The sequence below is a fragment of the Polyodon spathula genome, chromosome 26, assembly GCF_017654505.1.
Source record: "Polyodon spathula isolate WHYD16114869_AA chromosome 26, ASM1765450v1, whole genome shotgun sequence".
Taxonomy (NCBI): Eukaryota; Metazoa; Chordata; class Actinopteri; order Acipenseriformes; family Polyodontidae; genus Polyodon; species Polyodon spathula.
This window is the reverse complement of record NC_054559.1, coordinates 11,694,462-11,717,099: the sequence shown is the minus strand read 5'-3', so window position 1 is coordinate 11,717,099 and position 22,638 is coordinate 11,694,462. Positions and strand designations below refer to the sequence as shown.

The 22,638-nt window shown below is 39.2% G+C and overlaps 2 protein-coding genes across 3 annotated transcripts in view; one reads left to right on the top strand and one right to left on the bottom strand.

Annotated features, from left to right (window-relative positions):
- The first annotated feature begins 7 nt into the window (after positions 1-7).
- On the top strand, positions 8-4,320 carry lyrm1 (LYR motif containing 1). Of its 2 annotated transcripts, XR_005947566.1 has the most exons (6): positions 8-106; positions 1,859-2,038; positions 2,483-2,543; positions 3,427-3,458; positions 3,683-3,852; positions 4,248-4,320. XR_005947566.1 is itself a non-coding variant. In XM_041229609.1 (5 exons), exons 2-5 carry the CDS (start codon positions 1,880-1,882, stop codon positions 3,797-3,799), a joined length of 369 nt encoding a protein of 122 aa, XP_041085543.1. In that variant the 5' UTR covers positions 8-106; positions 1,859-1,879; the 3' UTR covers positions 3,800-4,241. The 2 variants fall into 2 exon arrangements, 1 of the variants encoding a protein (XP_041085543.1); XM_041229609.1 differs by lacking the exon at positions 4,248-4,320 and having other exon boundaries at positions 3,683-4,241.
- A 638-nt stretch (positions 4,321-4,958) lies between these two features.
- Positions 4,959-22,638, bottom strand: part of LOC121300487 (dynein heavy chain 3, axonemal-like) — a 40,183-nt gene continuing 22,503 nt past the window's right edge. Inside the window, exons 33-60 of the mRNA XM_041229057.1 lie at positions 22,326-22,460; positions 21,791-21,902; positions 21,150-21,391; positions 20,494-20,594; positions 20,295-20,400; positions 18,263-18,392; positions 17,565-17,801; positions 17,184-17,287; positions 16,761-17,055; positions 16,491-16,670; positions 16,127-16,250; positions 15,885-16,041; positions 15,134-15,277; positions 14,267-14,933; positions 13,814-13,979; positions 13,481-13,697; positions 12,979-13,161; positions 12,420-12,618; positions 9,675-11,816; positions 9,185-9,410; positions 8,795-9,039; positions 8,407-8,523; positions 8,137-8,294; positions 7,746-7,913; positions 7,288-7,430; positions 6,845-7,049; positions 5,971-6,108; positions 4,959-5,473 (exon numbers count right to left, since the gene is read on the bottom strand). Coding sequence (XP_041084991.1) covers positions 5,120-5,473; positions 5,971-6,108; positions 6,845-7,049; positions 7,288-7,430; positions 7,746-7,913; positions 8,137-8,294; positions 8,407-8,523; positions 8,795-9,039; positions 9,185-9,410; positions 9,675-11,816; positions 12,420-12,618; positions 12,979-13,161; positions 13,481-13,697; positions 13,814-13,979; positions 14,267-14,933; positions 15,134-15,277; positions 15,885-16,041; positions 16,127-16,250; positions 16,491-16,670; positions 16,761-17,055; positions 17,184-17,287; positions 17,565-17,801; positions 18,263-18,392; positions 20,295-20,400; positions 20,494-20,594; positions 21,150-21,391; positions 21,791-21,902; positions 22,326-22,460 — 7,395 coding nt within the window. The 3' untranslated portion in view covers positions 4,959-5,119. The remainder of the gene's footprint in view (positions 5,474-5,970; positions 6,109-6,844; positions 7,050-7,287; positions 7,431-7,745; positions 7,914-8,136; positions 8,295-8,406; positions 8,524-8,794; positions 9,040-9,184; positions 9,411-9,674; positions 11,817-12,419; positions 12,619-12,978; positions 13,162-13,480; positions 13,698-13,813; positions 13,980-14,266; positions 14,934-15,133; positions 15,278-15,884; positions 16,042-16,126; positions 16,251-16,490; positions 16,671-16,760; positions 17,056-17,183; positions 17,288-17,564; positions 17,802-18,262; positions 18,393-20,294; positions 20,401-20,493; positions 20,595-21,149; positions 21,392-21,790; positions 21,903-22,325; positions 22,461-22,638) is intronic.

Below are 22,638 nucleotides of genomic sequence, written 5' to 3'. Positions count from 1 at the left end.
AGAAGGGGCTCAGCTGCCTGCGCTCTACGTCACAGAGCGTTGCGCACACGCAGCAGCGTCACCGCCAAAGCGACTGACCTGCCAGCTGAGCGTCGAGATCCCGCAGGTGAGCGTTTCTACAGTTAAATGTCAGAGTGGTTTTGGTGATTTTTATACCGCATCACTGCAGATATTTTACTCTTAATGCACGTTTTTCAATTACACCTTCGCGAAAGCATTTTATCTCATTTGGAAGCACTGAACACAACCTGGCACCAATAATACAGCAACACCACCAGTTCGTGTTTCTGCAGCTCGCTTCATCACGTGAAAAATTATACCATGCAATTAAAAACAGTCTAATGCAGTGACAAATTGGCTGAATTACACCTGCCTAACGTTGAATGTGAAGAAAACTGTGGGAACGTGTTTTTCTATCAGACAAAAAATATATTAAAGGAGATGATACAGTTACAGGTGCAAAGTACAATAAAGTCAGCAGTAAAATATCAAATTCAAATAGATAATGCAGTAAGTTATAATTCATATATAATGCATATACGAGTAAAGTCCAGTATGAGCACGTAGTGAGTACGATGAATTGCAAAAAATGTGAATACAGATACCTGTATGAGTAAAGTCAAATACAAGATACAGGAAGCAGTTATAATTAAGAGAAGCAGTTGAATGCTGCAAGGTATAGAGCAGTTCAATGCAAGTACAAGCTGATGCAAGTACTGGTACAACTGAGTGCCATATAGTCCAGTAGTGTAGTCAAGAGTTGTGAGGTTTACAGATGCAGTCTGAACAGGTGTGTCTTGAGGAGGCGCCAGAAGGTGGTCAGGGACTGAGCAGTCCTGATATCGATGGGTAGGTCGTTCCACCACTGAGGGGCAGGGGTGGAGACGGAGCGGGGGTACAGGTAATCTGCCGATGGTGAAGGACCGGAGGGGGTGAGAGAAAGCGTAGGGATACTGTGTAACCACTTGGTCACAAACCTGGAAATCTTTCATTCACCCAATTTACTCTCTGTATAAACAAAGCCTAAAAATTTTAGATACAAACAAATGAGATGTGTCTGCTAAATTATTATTATTATTATTATTATTATTATTATTATTATTATTATTATTATTATTAATTAATTAATTAATTAATAATAATAATAATAATAATAATAATAACATTTCCGAGTACAAGTTCTTCAGCTGGTTGGAAAAAGCAGTGCTATAAACACGCTGTGTTGTTATAAACAAGTTGTCTTTCAAAAGAAAAGTTCCCGAGGATGATGACATGATGACTTCAGAATAGAATGTTCCTTCCAAGCGGTTCCTAAGTGCCTAATTTGAAAATTAATTTGCGTTCTTGTTGAACTTGGGAGACAGATTGCTCATTAAAATCCTTAACATTTTTTTTAAAGAGGAGACAATTATATCTATTCAGGAATACCAATGTATTTAGTGAGCATGTGCTTCTGTAGAACTGCATAACTTACTGATGATTCTTTCGGCTGTTCAATGTTAACAGTATGGTAAACCACCAGGATTGTACTGATGAAATGCATAGATTATTGAGTGGCCTGTTACTGGCATTGGAAACCACTTACAGCAGCTGCTTTGTGGAATAACGCCATCCTATTTAACCTCTGTGACACTTCTTCCAGCATTTCAGCCTTATTCAGTAATTAACTTTAATCTCAAAGGATACCAGTAAATATGCTTGCATTTAATCATCACGCTTGTTTTTATGGTAAAAAAAATAAATAAATAAAACATTCACATTGGCATTACACTTCTGGATGATTGGAACTGAATGACTCCTATCTCCAATGCTCTGTTTGGTTAATGAGTCATTGTGTTGCGTTTTCTAATCCATTCAGTGTAATTTAGTTTGAGTCCTGATGACAGCAGCGATGCGGGGGGAGGTCCTGTGCATGTACCGCAGAGTGCTCCGGATCGCACGGGGGTGGCAGTCCCAGTCCGGCCTGGCTCAGGAGACAGACGCAGAGAAGCAGTACATCATCCAGGAGGCCAGCACCTTGTTCAGACAAAACAAGGATGTGCGTAGGCTTTGAGTTCGCAACTATCCATCCATCTATGAAGATACTGACTGGCAGCTCCTCCCATATTGGGGTTTAATTCCAAGAAAACACAGTACAGTGCAGCACATGTACCCTATTATTAGCACATTACATTTCCTGGTCAGTATATTTCATAGCAGTTGGATGGCAGTTTCACCCATTCCAGGTTTTAACATGTGCTTGATTAGCCCCAGTGTATAAGTAGCAAGCTCAGGTGAGTCTTATTAAAAACTCATAGTAAAACCAGGAATGGATCAAACTGCTATGCAATGGGAATATGTTTTTTTTTTTTAAACTTGTTTAGTAATAGATGTTTTTTTATATTTTTTTTGTTTTATTATTTAAATATATATATATATATATATATATATATATATATATATATATATATATAAACGTGTTTTTTTTTTTTTTTTTTTTCAGATCACTGATGCAGAGTTGATCAAAAAATGTATTGAGGAATGTCATGCAAGAATAGAAATGGGTAAGGGTTTTATATATGAAGTGAAAACAAAAAATGAAGTGTTTTTGGTGTTGATTTAACATTTAGTTCTGGCAACTTGTTTAATAGCTCCCCTCTGTGGTTTGGAAAGGATTACGCACAAAAAAAAAGCTTTATCATTATTGCCCAAAGCAAACATCTTTGAGATATGTACTTTTTACCACAGGAATGCGTTGTATTTCTGACAAGGTGTAAAAACAAAGGGTATTCATGACAGCACAGTTTAATGTATTAGTATTCTGAGCAAGTTCAATGTGAGGAAGATAGCATCAGACCTGTGAGTGAGGTACAAGGAAGCCATTCATAGAGGCGGGTGGTTTTTTTTTATCAATGCCAGTGGAGCAAGCTTCTGTGCTTGGGCCACCTGTGGCTTTGTACTGTGCTTTAAAGTGTCATGTTTCTGTATTCCGTGTGCTTAAAAAACAGAGACAACATCTCAGGAGATGGATGTCAGTAAAGTGTTTGTGTTTCTGTTGGCATTTTCTCGGCAGGCGCAGCAACTGTGTTTTCTCTCAGCTTTTGCTGTGGTAGATCTCTCATTTATCAGTTGATAGTTTTAACACTTTGCGTGCTGTGTTCTTCCGTTTCTAACATTGAGCGTAATTACATGTTGGTTTTTTTTTGTTGTTGTTTTTTTAAAGAATCCAGGGCACATTATACCTTTACCTTATTAGCCACTCATCTGATAAATTCAGCAACATAAACTGGTTTTGTTTCCCATTGGTAGTTGAACCCTGATAGATTATGCTTGGGTCTGAATTGTATATTTTTGTGGTCCATGGTCCCTTGATGACGATACCTTCTTTTTATTGCTACCTGTTTTGAAGCTGTGGAATTATACATCTCCTGTTTCTCTCTGTTCAAGGGTTGCATTACAGGATTCCATATCCCAGGCCGGTAAGTGATAACATCACAAAATAAAATCTTAAGGACTGAGTGACAAGTCAGTTCTCCAAAGAACAGACTTTGAATTCTGAGAACCTTTGAACTTTGCAGATGAGACTGCTTAGACACAATGTAATTATTACCACAGTGCAGTAGAAGCAGCACAAATTGCTGTGCATTAAATCAGGCACTGTGTATTAAAAATAAGTGTTTTTAATGATGTGCTCTTGTTGCAGACACACCTGCCTCCCATGGGCCTTGCTACCCAGCAAGGACGAAAAATGCGCGGTCAAGAAAGACTGAGGAAGCAAGCAAGACCCATCTACTTACACTCCCACGATGAAACATCATGACCCTTTCGTGCTAAGGCTGACATGTAGATACTGTTCTTGGAACGTCTATACGGGTAGGGAGAGTGCTTGCATGATGGCTACATTTACAAATGGGAGGATTTCATTTGTTTTTCCACACCTATGAGTTAAAGCATAACATTAGGCTGTACTACCCTTGCCTACATTAACATGATTCCTAAAATGCAATTCCATGTATAAAGTGGATCTCTCAAGTAGCCTGTGCATGCATCTACACACACATGTGCCTTTAAATGACACCGTAACACCCACTGGGGAGCAACAGGGCTTTTAGTGCTTCTATCCTTTCTGTGACAGTATGTGAAAATAAAATAATTCTTCCGAATGGCTGGGAATAAAATCGCAGCGCGAGGAGGCAGAGTTTGTCTTGTCTGATTTTCTGTTTTTATGTGTGTATATATTGGTGAACAGTTGTTGTTTTTTTTTTCAGGTGACTGTGATGAAATGAGTGTTGTCATAAATGTCATAAACACATTAAACTGACACATGTATTGATTTTTTTGTTTCACTTTACCTTCTGGTTGCTTATTCCACTTGGCCAGAAATAGCTGTGCATGCAAGTTCATTGAGTTTTTAAGCACTATGTTATACCTGTGCTTTTTACTTTTTGAAGCTCTTCACTTTAATATTGCGGTGAATCAGCATCTATTGGTGAATGAAAGACGCATAAACATTTTCAATGACTGCAAAATTAATTTAGAATATATTTATTTATGTTTCAGTATTACAAAAGTGCAGTAAATATTTTATAACATCTTAAAATGTTCAGCTGTAATTACCAAACTTAATAAAGGAAATAAAGTGCATTGATGAAAATGCAAACCATGGAATTACTGATCTCCATTGTTCCAAAGTATGTCGCGACCCCTCCTTCCTGGTACACTACTTCAGTTCAAGTCCTTAATTTTAATTAAAACATAGCTTTTTTTGTTTTTAAATCTATTTGCAAATTTGGTTAACATGTGGATATGATACATTATTGAAGTTGTTTCTATCATTAAAATATCTGAATAAAAGTACAGCAGTATAATTTATTATTGTCTGGTTTCAGTCCCTGCAGTAATCTTGGACTAATGCACCATGTGGTATAGTCGGCACCACCTAATCGGGATTTCCGAACAAGGAAAATAACACTGCATACTTGTTTAAAAAGTACATAACACCACTTAGCCCTGATGGAGAGTGGTACTTGACAATAGCTTAGTGTTTCACCAATCCAGTTTCCTTCAATGTTTTGTGTATTTATAGAATTTTATGGCATTGATTTGATAGAGAATTTGAAAATAAAAACACAAACTTCAATTAATCATCTAACTGGCAGAGGCAGGCCACACCTCTGTTAATCCAGTGCTTCTGTGGCTTGTCAGAGGGAAGCTCTATTGGAAGAACATAGTTGGTGGAGTGGCCAGTTGTGGAGAGTGTGCCTCTCCGGGCGCTGGTCTTGTACACAGGGCACACATAAACCCGCTCGTGCAAGAACCTGGAGCTGTCCCCTGGCTTTAGCCAAATGATAGGCAGGGGGTCGTAGAGGATTTTCGGGAGCGATTCTCCAATGACCATGTTTTTGCGGTCCCACCGAGCTCCTTCTAAAAAGAGCCCTTTAATGTAGGCTCCATCTTCTGGCTTCGATTCCATTTCAGTTTCTTGCTTTGTGACCTATTTGTAGGATTGCACAGCATTAGAAAATGAAGCTTGAGTGATTCCGAAAATAAAATTAACTAACACTGTTAACAAAGTTATTGAATTTTAATATCTTAAAAAAAAAAAAAAAAAAAAAAAATCCCTTGATCTATCTAACAATACCTAAATACATTTTATGAGGTTGGCAACTATTGAATCAGTGATTTTGTCATTGCTGTTTTCATCAATAGCTTAAAACCATATTTACCTAGGAGGCTGTGAGGCAATAAATATGAGATATAATCTGATTATATCATTTTTATTTATTTTTTGCAATAGTGCCTTCTGTTGGGGAAAGGAACAGGGATGAGCTGCAACTAGTAAAAATTACATTTATACTGTATCCATGCTTTTTGTTGTATAATGCAATCATATCATACGGCAGGTAACCTAAATGTATTACTTCTTATATACTACTTGTGTACTACACAGGATGACCCAAAAGCAGTTCTGATATAAAACATAAAACTTACCTCAAATTCAAACCCAACATGATCAATAGGTATAGTGTATTTTCTGGCAAAGTTCTGCGAGACCCCAGTTAAGAAGGATTGGGTGAAGTAGAACCCAGATACCCAAAACACATTGGGTGGCCCATTGTCTATCCAGTCCTGTGTGGTGGGGAAAAAAAGAAAATTATGCTTAATCACTGGTATGCAGTAATTACCAGGAGGATTTACACTCTTTACACTACACGTTTTTTTAATTTTTTTATTATAGTTAATTAGTCAAAGCAAACCGACAGAGATGTGTAAATAAGGGCAATGAAAGGTTTGTTCTGTTACTGAACTACAGCAGTGATGACAGGTTTGTGACTCATGACCACACAGGGTTCTTTATTGAATCCCTTGCCTTGGAAACAGGAGGTAACCAATGTCCTTTTATAGTTCTTGCCAGATAAAGTGCAAGGAGTGGGGATTGTGCTTCTAAATTAGGTCTCACCTTGTAAACTGTGGGAGACTAAACTTTACTACCTCTTCCAGCAGGGAGTTGCTTTTTTAATGTTCAATGTCACCAGTGTAAACTCCTGTGTATGACATGTCTTTGTGGATGCCCTGGCCTCTACAGAGTAAGAAAGGGTTGCCTCATAACTGGTAAATATTACATAGACGGTTGATATTTACTTCCATAATGTTTTCTTTGTAACCTTCGTATCAAAACCTCAACATCACAGTCTCCAAGGGTAGTATTTTTAAAACACGGTAGATAATAAACAGCAATTGAAAATGGTAAAATCTACCCCCCGCAAAGAAATTGCAATGTACATGTTTTATAAAACAAATACTAATAACATTCTTCTCCTATCTTTAACTGAATTATGCAAGTTAAAAAAGTAATTTTCGATACCTGTAGAAAATGCAGGCGTGCCAGGAGATCAGCTATGTAGCTGCCCAGGGGTTTCAATGATGGGTAGGATTTGGAAGCCCACATCCCTGGCACTTTGCCCACCAGCATACTGTTGAAAACATCCTCCAGTTCTGAAGACATCACAACCAGACCTTTGAGTGCCTTTCCGATGTTTATGAGACTGCTGCGTACGACCTGGGTGAGTCTGCAAGAAACAGCAAAAACTATTTGAAACAAAGAAAGGTTGTTATTTCTGAGCCAATTTTCTTTTTTTTTTTGAGTTTCCACAAATTCTGCAACAGAAGCAGAGACTTCACAATCGGTGGTTAATGGTTTTGCCTCAGTGTGCAGGTTCCCTACTGCCCCAGATAAATGGAACACATTCTCTATTGCAAAAAAAAAAATAAAAAAAAGGTAATCAGTTCAAAGGGGTGTCCCTGTACCTGTTAAAGCGAATAAGCTCCTGTCTCAGTACAGTGTTCATGGACTCCTCATACACCACTGGGTACTTCGTGATCACCTCCTCCAAGTTGAAGTCTTCAGGGAGTTTTGATAAAATATCAGCAGCTAAGTTGTCAACAACCTCCTGAAAAGGGTTTCAGAGACAGATTCAACACTTGACTCTTGTGTTCAGATGCAACAACCAGGAAATCAGAACCAGTTGGCAAATGGTTATGAAAAGCTACAAGATGAAGAATGCATCTCAACTATACCAATTAAAAGGATCTCTTTAAACCATGTAAACAAGTTGAGTAAACAAATCAAGAAGTGTAGTGTTGTGTTGAATGGCTATACAGTTTTGATTTGAGCAGACACTGTCTCACAAATTGTTAAGCAGCTGTACAGAATCCCACATAAAAAAACAGAACCAACGGTTTTAATTCATTAAAAGGTGTGTTACCTGTGAGGATGTGCCCCCTCCTCCAGATTGTCTGGGAAGAGTGAGCAGCACCCCATCAAACAGCTGATTGGTCTCCTTATTATCCTTTGTGATGTCAGCGTTCTCATGGAGCCCAAACACCCCTGGATCTGTGATTGTTGGTAGGTTCCGAATGTATTCAATGTAGGACTGCAACGTAACACAAATGCATGTCATCACAGCATAAATCACTGATACAGCACACATGCCTGCCAGCGTAAAACCATTCATCACCTACAAGCCAGAAGTAACAGTATTCATTCACTGTTCAATTAATCATACATTTCCTTCTATTCCAAATTGCTGTAATCCAGGAAATGTTGAGTTGTCTTTATTGTACACTTGTTGGTAAATGTATCATAACAATACTCACTTGATAGGGACCGTGGGGAGGGACAATGTAGGCATCCCCATCAGAAAGCCTATAATTATCCTGCTCCACAAGATTTCTGTTGTAGAAAATAGACAGAAGCGACAAAAGCAGGCGCCTGTCTTTGTCATCTGTCACTCTTCCTCCATAGTTACATTCACCTGTTCAGGTGAGCAGTGCAAAAAGGTCATTGTGTATTAATGTGTATTAATGTGCTACATTAGTTTAATTTAATTTTTTCTTGGATTGTAATTGTAATTCAAGCTGCCTCACCTGTTAGGTATGTCAGTGCCTCAAACGGTACCTCTTCATACTCATTTAGAAACATCTGGATCTGCCTCATGCTGATTCGGAGATCAGACTCGTTAAACTCATATGGGATATTCCAGCCTGGCAAAGAGATGCAAATTATTGCATGTAGTGCTGTATGATCTCTAATATAGGTCAAGAGCAGGGTCTTTAAACTTATAATCCTAAAGATGCAGAACCCTCTTGTGTGCGGTATGATTAGGTAAACATCAAACATTCTGATTATACCTTGGCTATCATGCAAGAATAGTTATTGACTGGACTTTAATACTTTTTACAAGCACAGCAAAGTTAATGCTAACATGTTAAAGAAAATATACCAGGTTAAAGAAAACTACAGAGAGCCTCTTACCCAAGGGCCCAAAGTTTCTTCTCTCTTGGACAAGAGCATGGAAAAAGCACAGCCCTAAAAGCAGCTTCTGCCAGACCTGCTGCTTCTCGCAGCTGTTGAAGAAAGCAGGGTCTGATATAGGGTCATTGAGGTATGAGCGCAGCAGGTTAGATCTTAACCCTTTAGGGGGCTCATTGGTCATCTTCACCCCGTTCTGGAGAATGCTGACCGGGAACTTATCCGAAGGGTAGCTTGTCAGCCACAGCCTGGGGAAGAATGAAGGACAGAATACTGACAAGTTGTAAATAGAAGCTATGTACAGCTCAATTTTAAGCACTGAACCCTGAACTGTGTTAACATGCTTGCCCACATTATATATAATTCTCTCCAATTTAGCGAGAATGTCTTTACCTAAACTCTGGGTTGGTGTTCTCTGGTGTTATGATCTCCTCACATATCTTCTCCAAAGCAGGCATCCAGCTGGTGGCCAGGTGGCAGTTTTGCAACACAACCCAGGTGCCAGCTTTAAATGCACTTTCAATCATATTAGCTGCAATAGGGCCCTGCCCTTGGCCCAGGGAGATAGTCTGGATCTTAGTACCTCCCATCCCCAGGTCATCAGCGAACTTTAGCAAACCTAGGAACATTGCAGAGGTTAGAGAAAAGTGACCTATTATATTTGAACTTGCTAGTTTGTTAACATGCCACATTCACTGAAGTTCTGAAGTTTTATTAGACATTAATTATTATTTAATGATTAGATTGGTGTAATTATTTATTTAGATATAAAATTGACACCCACTTTTTTTATTTCACCCTATACACAAGGTTGATAGTAAATAGTGTGATCAGTATTTTAATATATGACCCATTACCTGTTTAGCAATATATGACACATTACCTGCCATTGGATCTGCTCCAGGGGAAAGCACAAATATCAGTGGGGCACAGCAGTTGGAGTCGTTATAACTTCCTACCAAGTCAAATGTTGGTGGTTCAATATATGTCTTCCCCATATTATCTGTGATAAACTCTTGTACTGCTGGAATAATCTTATCAGGTCTGAAACACCGCAATACCACCATGCGCTCCATTCCTTTCAGAATACTCCACTCATCTGGGAATTTCTCCTCATGGGGTCTGGCAGAGTCATAGATCTTCTTCCACTTGGGAATGTTGGACCTGACATGCTCCATCAGACCATGAAGACTTTCCATGCTGGATGCCCGCACAATTTCAGACCACGATTTGTCTGACAGCCAATCAGGGGCCGGGTTGGGGTGAGGGTTCTCCAGGGCAACGCCTCCCGTTAGGAGGAAACGCCACAGCTGATCGTTCATGTTCCCTTTTCCTGTCATGATCCCAACGGTGAGCAGAAGGGAGAAGAGCAGCTTATCCTTCTCAAAGAGAGAGCGGCAGACGTTGTTGTATATGCTGTTTGTGAAATGAGCAATAATGTTATTAATCCGGTTCAGCAGGACCTTGCTGGTTTTACTGTTCGCGATGGATTGGATGTAAAGGTTAATAAACCAGGTTAAGGAGTATTGGTACATTGGCTCGATATTGGCCAGTTCAGAAATGCAGAAGAAAATAATTGAGGAATGGACAGCAACAGGTCTGTAGCCCAAGCGGGTCTCATCAATCTGTTTCTCAGTGGCCGACGCAATCTGCTGCTTCTCTGAAATCTCCTCGGACAGCACTTTGGAAGAAGACAAGACTTTGATGGCTGTCTCATCTTCCAGGATGTTTCCTTGAGAGGAAGACAGGACCTCTAGGATTTTGTCTTCAATTTCCTTCAGCTGTTTCTTATTGGCGGCACTCTCTATAATCAGTTTGTTCTTCTTTTCTTCTAGCTCAGGTTTTTCCTTGGCAGCTACGATTCCTAGCAATTGGTCCTCAAGCCCCAAGGGGGTAATCATGAAGTTCAACAAGCAAACCTTTACAGCAACTTCGGGTAAGTAATGTGGGTTTCTCAAGCGGGTTGTGGTGTAGAACCTAAAGTCTTTGGAGTATTCAATAATGTTTTCGCCTAACCTAATGTACTCTACTCCCTGTTGTTTAAACGTCTGCTTCAGGAGCACAGGCTCCAGCACTGCATCCAGCTCTTCCATGATGTTCTCCAGTAGGACGGGGGTACCGAATTGTAAGGCATTTTCCATGGTTCTCACATAATTGGCATCAGACAACTTGATAACAGAAAGCTTATTTGATTTCTCCATGTTTTTGATCCACTTGTTAGCTTGGCCCTGGGGATCAATCATTAGGGGCCACCGTCTAGAGTTGGACACAATGATCCCATTGTCGATGGAGAAAGAGTCGACTGGGAGACCTGCAATCTGCCAAGCTCGTATCTTCACAGGGTCCCCTAAGGTGTTGCTCAGGGTAAACTCATCTGAACATGGGACTTTCCTTTGCTTGCAAAGGATATGCCACTGCTTTTGGCACTCCAAACGGTAATCAACGGTGAAAGCTCCCAAGTAGGCCACCATCCCCGAAGACAAAAGAACATCTCCTGTGAGATTGGTGTACTTTATCCCCAACAGACGGGCAGCTTCTGTCCACCTATCCTTCTCACCGCCCAGACCACCTATTAACTTCTCAGCCCTGACGAGCTTCTGGGAGCAGAGCTCTATGTTATCTTCCAGGTCCTTTTTCTTGTTGTTCATGATTTCAAATTCATCGTTCAGTGCCTGGAGGCGGTCTTCTACTTCTTTTAGCTCTGCTCGTTTGATTTTCAGTTTCTCCATCTGAATTGAAAGCTCTGCCTCCGCCTCTTTGAGACGCTCACGTTTTGGGGCCACGACCTTGGCCACTCGTTCGTACACCTCCATGGCACGCACCCACTTGCAGAGCCCTTCACAGGCAGATGACACATTCTTGATTACTGATGGATGGAACTCTGGATTGTCGATGAACTTCTCCCGTATCTTCTTAATGTTGGCTGCCGGGATGTTGTCTTTGTCAAATGCCTTAAGGTTGTCAAGGAATTTCATGTCACTCAGGAGCTTTTTAGAAGGGCCCCAGAAGTCCTCAATCATTTTACCTAAAAATGGGGAACAGAATAAGAATCATCCCAATGCCCTTAGATTTGTTATTTCGTTTCAAGATCACTGCTCAATCCAATCAGAAGTGAAGCAGAATCAAAAGTACATAACACTTGCTTTGCATATAAGGCAAAGTGAAATAGAAGTAGGAATTGTTATGGTTGAAGTGTAAAATGTTTAAAATGTTTAGGAATTTGAATGATACATAATTATAATATTTAGTAAGTAGGTACATAAGACATACCCTGCATCACTTCTTGACACGTGTCCCTCCCTCCTAATTTAAACCTTGACTTACCTGTACTCCCATTTCAAGTTTGACAGCATAATTATAAGCTTTAACAAAAAAAAGGAAACATTTTTTGAAGATAAACAAAACAACTCAGGACTGTTATAAAAACGACAATTTTTAAGACAACCTATATTTTAATAAACAAAACATGAATTGTAGCGTGGAGATGAGTTTTGTTTGAGTGAATCTTGGGGGTGGGATCTTGTAACTCTTCTAATTGCCAGCGGAGGTCAAGACTTTGTGGATGTGTAAACTCCAAAAAGTGTTACAGTTCAGGAGATGAAAGTGGTCACTCCAGAGAACATCCTACCTGAACCCCCTGGGTCTGGTTTCCTTTCTGGTTTAATTCCTTTCATAACGCAGATACTCTCCATGACCAGTTTGACAAGGCCAGGGGGGTTCTGCATGGACTTCACCACAGTGATGTCAGCGGGTTTCAGGGTATCCAAAGCTGAGAGAGCAGCCTCTAGTGCTGGCATTGCTTCAGCCAGGTCCCCCTCACATTCATCCTGTAGGGGAAAAAAAACAGCACAGCATCACTTTGGAGTCCATACACTTTTTTAATAACCTGCCTCTGATTAGGTACTATACTGAATATGTTACAGACGTTCAGGAAATTGAATTATTTTGATTATGGGTTTCCCTATCCATTAGGTGGCTGAAACCCAAAAACAATTAAACGTATAGTTTGCACTAGGTTACTTTATGCAATCACTACTTTAAGTAGCCTTTCAGCCTTATATTAAGTATAAGGTATAATGTTTTTTGGTCACTGTTCCTTTCTTTAGATTATCTAAAATCCCAGAACTAGTGTTCATTACTTCCTAATAAGCCGTCTGTAAATATTAAAAAAGGATAAAGAGATATACCTTGATGGCTTTTGCTGCAGCAGCAGCCTCATTAGCCACCTTCTCGTCAGCGGATACCAGCTCTTTCTTTGCATCCACCTGTACTGTTTCCTGTTCAATCTTAACCATCATCTTCTCAGTCTCAGCCGAGGTCTTAATTAGCTCAGGTTGCAGGGCAGTAAGCTCTTTTTGCATCACCGAGACCTAAAGGGGAGATTAAGAAAGTAACAACTATTTTTAAAAATCAAGTGGCAGTTATTCTCCTAAATTAAAAAAAATCCTTACTTCCAGTACAGACTATTAATACAATCTGAATTAATGTTTTTGTGTTAGTGTTCTAGTGTGAGTCCAGCAAATCCCAAAAATGCTTTTTATAAATAGGTTTGGCAACTCTCAAAACTCATTCCAGGTCCTGGACTGTAGAAGCGTGTTTAAAGACATGTTATACTTCTGGCTGTTTTAATAGGAGCATCATCAACATGACAGAAGCAGCTTTGTGTGAATGAGAAGAAAATTTGCCCACCTGTGAAGCAGCAAACTGCAGTTTATCCAGACCAACAATGTAGCGGTTTCTCATCATGTCAACCTCCTGTCTCTTGCTGTTGAGCAAGGCTTTAAATGTCAGGATCAGCTCCAGGTAGGAAGTCGGCGTCACATAATTGTGTCTCCTGAGCGTAGAAAAGTACTTCTCTGAGAGCTCCCTCACACTTTCTTGGAAGTATTTACACACTGCAACAACCCTGGGAGAAATTACAGACAGTAAGTATGAGGATGATGGAATATAAGGAATCATTGAATTATAAGTAGAAAACCAAGAAAATATGGAAAGCTTAATCAGATAATGATTCATACTTACTCTTTCCTGATCTCATCCTCTAGTTCTACTTCTTCCAGGAACTTGTTAGCCACCATCTCCAGAGCGTCAGTGGGCCACGCCTGGAACCAGTCGATGGTGCAGCAGTTTATCAATGAGGGGAACATGCGCAACCGGTTACGAAATGCATCTCCGATGGGACTCATAGCTGTAACAACAGAAAAAATCAAACAGCGTTAAATATTAGACATGTTACTGCTTATACATTACATCTCCATGCTCCACCATAGTCCAGGATAAAAAAAAAAAGAGTATAGAAGGGGGAACTAATTATTATTATTAGTTTTTAAGTTGTGGTGTGGTGGTGGTTTTAACCCAGCTGCATATAATTCAGTGGTTAGTTTGGAGGCCTGCACTGTAGTGTACATCACACTTCTTTTCTTGAACAGGTGTATACAATACATGAATTCAAAGTTCATAGGAGGGAGTTCATACCTAGCACGATATGCAAGTTGCTTTTCACCCTGTCGATGAAAAAGTTGTACATAGCGAGGGCGGTGGAGTCGATCTTCTTGCCCTCCATCCTGGCCACCCCCTGCATTTTCTCAATGATCTCAGCCCGCTCGTCGGCTGGGAAGATGTTGGGCACATCGCCCGTGTTCAGCAACATGTTGATGTCCTCCACGAATGCCTCGTCTTTGATTTGGTTGTCGCCGAACAGGAAGACCGTGTTCTTGCCGGCGGCCCCTGCCTTGAGCATGACCTTCTTGAGGTCCTCCCTCCACTCGGAGGTAGTGTAGTTCTTGGTGATCTCGATCTGGAAGAGATCGAAGTCGTTGATGAAGGTGGCCAGCTTGGTGGCGCTCTGCCGCCCCGATCCACCGATGCCCACGAGCAGCAAGTGCCCGTTGTCCTGCTTCAGCACACGGCAGATTCGGGAGATGTGCTCAATAGCGAATTTGAACATGACCAAGGACATGGGCGCCTTGCTGACATTGTTGTATTCATCCAGGTAGTACTCCATCACCCCGGTCAGCTGCTTCAGGTCGGTGATCTCGTCATAGGCCTTCACATCAGAGTCCGGCTTCAAGTAGTCCCCAAAGAACAGGCTGCGGATGTTTTCATCGTTCACTTTCCCTGATGGTGTCAGGTGGCTCAGCAACTGAGTAAAAAAGAGAGTTATTGAAATTTGTAAAAATAAATAATATAAATAATAATAAGTAAGAAGTATTCACAGATTTGCTGTGGATTTACATATATTGCATACAGTTTATTTACTTTATTACATATTTGTTTCAAAAGTTTCTAAATAAAGCGAGGAAATGTAATGCCACCACACCGCCTAAAGTGACTGTACATTACCTTATCCACACTTTGTTTGAAATAACTTGACGTCCTCTCCTTGACAATGTTAAAGAAAGTGAGTCTGTCGTCGCCATCAATCAGCCGGTCATAGAAAACTCGGTACACTTCATGAATCCAGAGCCTGATGAGCTTGTCTCCTTCCTAACAAACAGAGAGACCACACTGGGCCTTATAAAAGCTACATCACAGTAAAAGCAAAGCAAAGTGTAGTAAAGTATACTAAAAGCATGGCACAAGCAGAGAGAGGTATCGTAAAGCATATTAAAAAACATGGCAAACCATGATAAAATATGGTAGATGCACAGTAACCATGTGAAAGGCATGACGTTAAATGACTATAAAAACTGACCATTGTTAACTTTTACAAAGGGTATCATAAACACTGCAAAAGGCACTGGAGCACACCAAGATGTCTAATATGGGCGTCAAGATCACTGTAATGATTTTTTGAGATGCGTTCATTTTTAGAAGAGGCCTTCAATAAATGGAAATGAACCTTCATGTCAAAGTCAATCTGGTTATTTAATGTATTAAGGAATTCTTAAGTTGCTGCTACAGTATAATAACTCGACTTAAATATGTAAAAAGCAGGTCTAGTCCTCACACCATTTTGATCTGAATGGACTAGCAAAGACATCATTGCATTGCTGCAGTATTTGTTCATGTTCCTAAAACATGTAATGTGTTATTCTTATACAACTTCTAGAAATTAAAAAAAAAAATCCTTGCAAAGAAATCTGTTGCCTACCTGAAGGTGAGTGTGTGGGCACAGTAGGACTCCTCGTATAACGCGGGAGAAGTCTCGCAGATTGAAGATATAGTGGGATTTGGACGGGGTGGGGAGGAAGTTCTCCATAGCCGCTGCATAGACAGCCATGGTCGCCTGCACCATAATCTTACCCAATCTGAAATAGATTCACCAATTATTCATTTTCCTGTCTAAGTCAATGTAAAAATTAACTTAAAAAAATGTAATAAATGTATGCTTACCTCGAAAACGAGGCATCAAATCCCTTGCCGAAATGCCAGTCGACAATGGAAGTAAAAATCTTACTCAGGGTTTCATCGTCAAACGAGTCAATAGAGATAATGTTCAAGTGACGGGTGAAACGACCTGCATTAAAAACAAAATAGTTCTGTGTTCTTAAGTATATTGCCTTAAAACAATTGTCTATGATTTTGAAGTTATAATAATCCAAGCAGTACATGTATTTTGAGTTTTTGGATATGTACTGTGGCAAAAACCTTGTTAGGTCCCTACTTAAATTCTGAAATGACATTTGACCCCTAAGGTGAAACACAAGGTTCTAACAAAGTCTTCATGCAACACTGTACATTTTGCCGTGTTCTGTACCTGTAATGTCATTCCTTCCTCCACCAGGTGGACCCATAGCGGACATAAACAAGACATCCACAATATCCAACCTGGATGTGTCTTTTCTGTCATACCAATGGCCGTGATCGATCCACTGTCTGAGCAATTCAATAGGGGGCTGTGCTCCATACACTTCTTTCGCAGGCATGTTTAGATCATCTACAAAAAAAATGTGTTAAAGGGCATCTACATATACAGTAAAAACTTTGAAAAGATAATGATTTGTAACTATTTGTAAGGTTTCCTTACCCACATACACCACTGTCTTCTTTCCCACAGGAGGGCCGAACACGCCCTTCCGTCTGCGGTCCAGTTTGGCCATGATAATGTCCTGGGTCTGATTGGCGGAGGTCCTGGCTGAGAAATTGATGCAGTTGGGGGTGTACTTTTCCTTGGGCAGATGGACCAGGAAGTTGTTATTAATGGCTGATTTTCCAGTGCCTGTGGGGCCCACAAACAGCATGGGCACCTCATGGGCCAGGTATGTCTTTAAGAAGAAGCTCTGACGAGCCGTCTCCATGGTCGGAATAATGAGATCAGAGACCTTCGAGAGGAAAACCATAAAGTCAGCATGCAAAAGTTTCGACGTGCATGGGAAGATATTTAGTAATACTACAAGAAACTAATGTAGATTTTTGACAGATTAAAGGGAAGCACCAGAGAAACGATTACCTTTGCACCAGCAGCGATGGTAGTCTCTTCTTTTGTGATGTAGTCAGTCCAGGTGTTCCACTGCCCAGATGCTTGCTTGTGGAAGTAATAATCATATACGGTCCCTGTTGATTTTTAAAGAAGACTTTACTTTAGGCTGCTTTCAATTTTTTTTTTTTTTAATATTAACACTACTCACAACCCACATTATATTTGATCTATATAAATTATGAAATATTTGTATATTATCTATAAACATTTCAATTATATTGTGTTTTTGCTCTTCCATTTAGAAGGTTGAGTTGAACCCACATAAAGATGAAATACCAAAAAAAAAAAGTGCCAATTGCTGGAAAACTCATTACCACCAATCTGTTATTTGCTGTACTATGAAAGAATGACCTCGTTCTGGAAAGACGTTGTTTTTAGTAAGCTTGACGCTCTTTGGGCGTGGGTTCTTGTCGTCCATGCCCATGATCACGTTGCGGTAGAACACATCAAACTTTTTCCTGCTCTCCCCGTTGATGGTGCCGCCAATGGTCCAGACAACAGCGAAGAGGAAGAGCCCCTGCAGCCACAGGGTGATCTGCTGGCTGGACATCGGCTCCTTCCCATCCTTCCCAGAATCAGCAACCTCATCTGAAAGCACAGTGAAAGCAGCCTTTTAGCTTGTATCTTTAATACAATTGAAAATAGTTGCAAGACAAGTGAATACTGCATCCAAGAGAGAAGTATTTTAACTATACTATACTTTTTATTTCCTTCAGCCCTTTTGTAGTTATCGGTATTCTCCACGTCCAGTACCTCCAAGCCAACAACATTAATTCAGCACAGGGAAGTAATTAAATATTTAAATAAGCCTTGGAAACCACAAAGTCACCCTTATCCTAACATTTGGGTTCTGTTTTTGGACAACAGGTTTTTATTTTGTAAAAGGCTATGGGGACAGCTTTTGGGCTGGGTAGACCACACAAGCTTAAACCACTATTTAGCAGCCTTGCAAAGCTCAACTCCCAAACAAAAAAGATTTCCACGGGGAAATTGCTGAAGCTCCCTCTGTTAGTCCAGGCACATGGGATGGCTGTAAAGTTAGTACCTACCCAACAGACAGGTGTACAGTCTCATCATGCTGTAAACCAGGTGAATAGGGGATGTCTGTACCAAGAATTTGCATTCGTGACGAATGAACTCCAGACTGGGCTGCACCAGCCAGTTAAACATGTCATTGATCTGCATTCACGAGAAAAAGAGGCATAAGTTACTACATGCTTTGCAGATTTCACAAAGCTATTTGATCTGACAGTAGGCATTACACGCCTACAAAAAAAGTTAATTAGGAATCCAATCTATATATTCCAATATATTTCAAGACAACAGCATGTTTCCACTGAGGTTGAATTCTGACACTGATGGATTGATGTTCAAATCCACTGGGTTTTTCAGTTAACCTTTGAAAAAATACGATTGTAAAGAAAACTATGACCATTATTTTTATGACTCTGCCAAAAAAAAAAAAAAAAAAAAGACAATCAATAGAATCTTCCGTAAATTATTTTGTAACATCAAGATATTCCTTGGAGGTCCAGCAGTGATGGGGCCGGGCGCGGACGGAATTATTGATATAATAATAACTTATGTGACCTGGTTAGCTAATTATAAACCAGTTCATAAGTGTTCACATTTCTAGTCTGTGTTTATTTAATCTATTGAAAATGTGAAGTGTTTTGGAATTAATTTAGTAGTTTTATGAATAAATGTTGAATATTCCAATTCTATCTTTGTTAAAAAATATATATTATAATAATTATTATTATCTGCCTTACATTCAGAATGTTCCACTAGCCATAATGCAGGGATGCCCTTTTATAGATTTCACAAAGCTATTTGATCTGATAGTAGGCATTACACGCCTACACTAAAAGTTAATTAGGAATCCAATCATTTTAATGAATTGGACAAGTTCATTGTACTTGGGAGTCACAAACAAGGATTTATGAGACAGCATTCTACAGTACAGACTACAGTGGGTCAGTACTGGGTTAACACGTTTAGAAGAATCCTGAACATAAAAAAAATAAAATAGACAACCTATTTTTAGGTAAGTCAGCTGAAAGATGAATGAAAGCAAGCCATCACATTAAAACATTTTTGTTATGACACTGGAGTAAACATTATGACCTCCACTTAATTCTGATATGTAATCTTATTAAAAAATTAAAAATAAAAAATTAAAAAATTAAAAATGGGGATTCTTCACAAAGTTTAGGTTTCCAATTCCATAGAAAATTACACAGTTTTTAATTGTCCTGGACTAGTTCTAGTGAAACCTGGAAAGTTCACAAAGACATATATATATATATATATATATATATATATATATATATATATATAGAGAGAGAGAGAGAGAGAGAGAGAGAGAGAGAGAGAGAGAGAGAGACACACACACACATACACACACTCATGAGTATCACAATTCATATGAAAACCCCTAAATAAACACAAATAATTTATAAACTAAAATGAACGATAAAATGAATTATAACATAATGATCTTAACTTTGATTTAATCTTTTAGTTATTTGTAAATGATATAAATACTGGTTATCGTCTGAATGTATGCACTGTATATATTGCCTGACTTCAAAACAAGTGACAATGAACCTACAACAAAAGCAGCATTTTTATACCCTGAGAAGAATTATGAACAAGAAAAATAAGGGTTTTATTGTGTGTAACCTTCTTACTTATTATCCCAAATCCCATTACATCTCCCCTGTGACATTACAAGATGTTTTGATGAGAATCGCAGCATCAACTCTACTACAGATTACAATTTCCCTCCAATGCAGGGTTAATAGAAATCTGCTGGGTTCAGATCTCTGATGTATTCTTACTCTACTGAATAATCCCAGTCTTAATGCATTCCTCTGTCAAAGCACATACATGGTAAATGAAATAAATAGCACTCTGTTGTTTATTTACAGATGATAGGAAAACACTGTCTGAATGCATCTGTACTGCAATTAGCCTGAGCAGGCACATGGGTGTGTTGCAGACTCCTATCCACTTACTGACCATGCACAATCCTCATTAGTTTATAAGATCTGCCACGTGTCTCAATTCTCTGCTCACCAGTTCTCTATGCTCATCACTAAGAGTCTGTGGAAGCATGTCCATGTAGGAATCTCTTAGGGGGCTCCAGCCCAGCTGATGAGGCTCCATGTAGATCATACCACACCTGAACAGAGATCGAAACATAACATCTTTCAGATCGGTGCACACCAACCCACCTGATCTTTTTTTTTACAATTCATTATTCTGGCGAGCCTACCTGCTCACAGTTGCAGGAGAGGCCTGCTCCAGATCTGCCGGTTCAAATATCAGGCTCATCTTTGCACTCATTTGGATGATCTCTCCACTCATTAAGCAGAGCTAAAAAAAAAAAAACAACAGCCAGAGTACGGCTCTTACAACAGCATGGGTCACCTTAGCCATGTCTATTGCAACAAAAATGTAACCATAAGGACATTTAGGGGTTGAAGCAGCCTTTGTGTAGGTTCAGACATCTGAAACTATTTTTGCGTATTTGTTTCTTTCTTTGGTGTCACTGTCACACAATTCATCGTTTTTTTTTGTCTTCAACAGTACAGATTTATTTCTGAACCTCTAAACATACCTGTGGTTTATATTATTAAAGATTTATATCACCAACCAAAAACCACCGTCTCTCATTGGCATTGATGCTTTGGTTTTATTTCTATTTTATATGTGCTTTTAATTGATTTGTTTATTAAATATTTTGCACTCATCTTCAATTCGAAGTTCTCCAATTCACTTAAGGAATATGACTGGTGTAGTCTTATTATGCATCAGGTTCTAATTTCTATTATTACAATTTGTACCAGACAGGTATGAATATAAACTAAAGACATGGATACTGCTAAAATAACTAAAGTTCAATGAGTATAGGTTTCAAACTCTCAATACCTTCTTATTATCATCCAGCACAGTATTCATATTTTCGATCCACACAGCATCCACGGGCCCATCGAATATGATCCACTGCCTGTCTTCGGAGGTGGAGCAGGCTTGGTCACGGAAGGTGGTTGCAAGAACCCCATCTGTCCACTCGTGACTGACCGGGTCAAAGCAGCCATACAGCTGACCCATGGTGATGGCCTTGGGGTTGATAATTCTGTATTCCACTGCACACTCATCCATGAGCTTGGCTAGAATACATAAAAATAAATAAATTATATATATATATATATATATATATATATATATATATATATATATATATATATATATATATATTTAGTATATTAAATAAAAAGGGGCAAATTGGGTTTTAAGCTGCAAAAGAAACAAGTTAGATTAGGTTTAATGCATTTTGAAGAAAATGATGTGTTAGCATTATACAGACTTCTTTAAAAATAGCCCCATTACCAGGATTAGCTAAAATGACAGGTATTTTAGATGCTATGTGACAGTATCTTTGCGTAACCTAGTTGCTTGTTCAAAATGTATGGGAAATTTGTAACATGAAGGTATAATTCTCAATATCTTTATGTGGAGTGAAATCTGGCATGAGATGGAGGTTGATAATATAACACAATGCTGTTTACCTGCATAAATATCACTCAGGGCTCCAGCTAATACTTTATAAGCGCAGGTTTTTCCACCCATGGGATCACCGACAATCATGAATCCGTGACGTACCAGCATCATCTCATAGATCTAATTGGGTCCAAAACAGTACTGGCTAAAGTTATAGTTGATAACATAGTATTCTGATTACACCCCTTAGCTCACTTCAAATCTAGCATTTCTCATAGACATCTGACCTACATGAGGCAGCTATGAGTTTTGAAGTTTCATGGGGAAGGAGCTGTGGAAATGCAGTGACAGCAAAAATACATTTTACAGTAAAATCAGTCAATTAGTGTTCAATTAAACAGTTTCACACAAAGCTGCTCTGTGTACACATTAAAAAAAGAACATGAGCAACTTATAAAATGCTTTAGTCCTACCTTCTAATATAGTACCTTCCACTTTCACTGTTTCATATCTACAGCACAATACTTTTGCAAAGACACAATATAGATATATAGCAACAGTGTGTACATAGATAAAACATAATGATTCGTTATCAACACAAACCTGAATAATCTTTCCAATAAACCATGGCACAGGCTGAAGTTTCATTCTCTTGATATTGTCATCTAGAGCCTGCAGTAAGACTTCATAATCTGGTTTCGGAAGCACTACCCCTGGGAACAGGTCAGAGATAATACCCTGGGGGAGAAAAGGAAGTGAAATGTTTACTGATGGTTTAGTTTTGAAAAGAAAAACAGCAGTACATCCCTTGGCAGATCGCATTCTGATCTCCATACAAAACCTACTGTTTGAGCAACTTTCAGATATATTCCAGTATATTTCAAGACAACAGCATGTTTCCACTGAGGTTGAATTC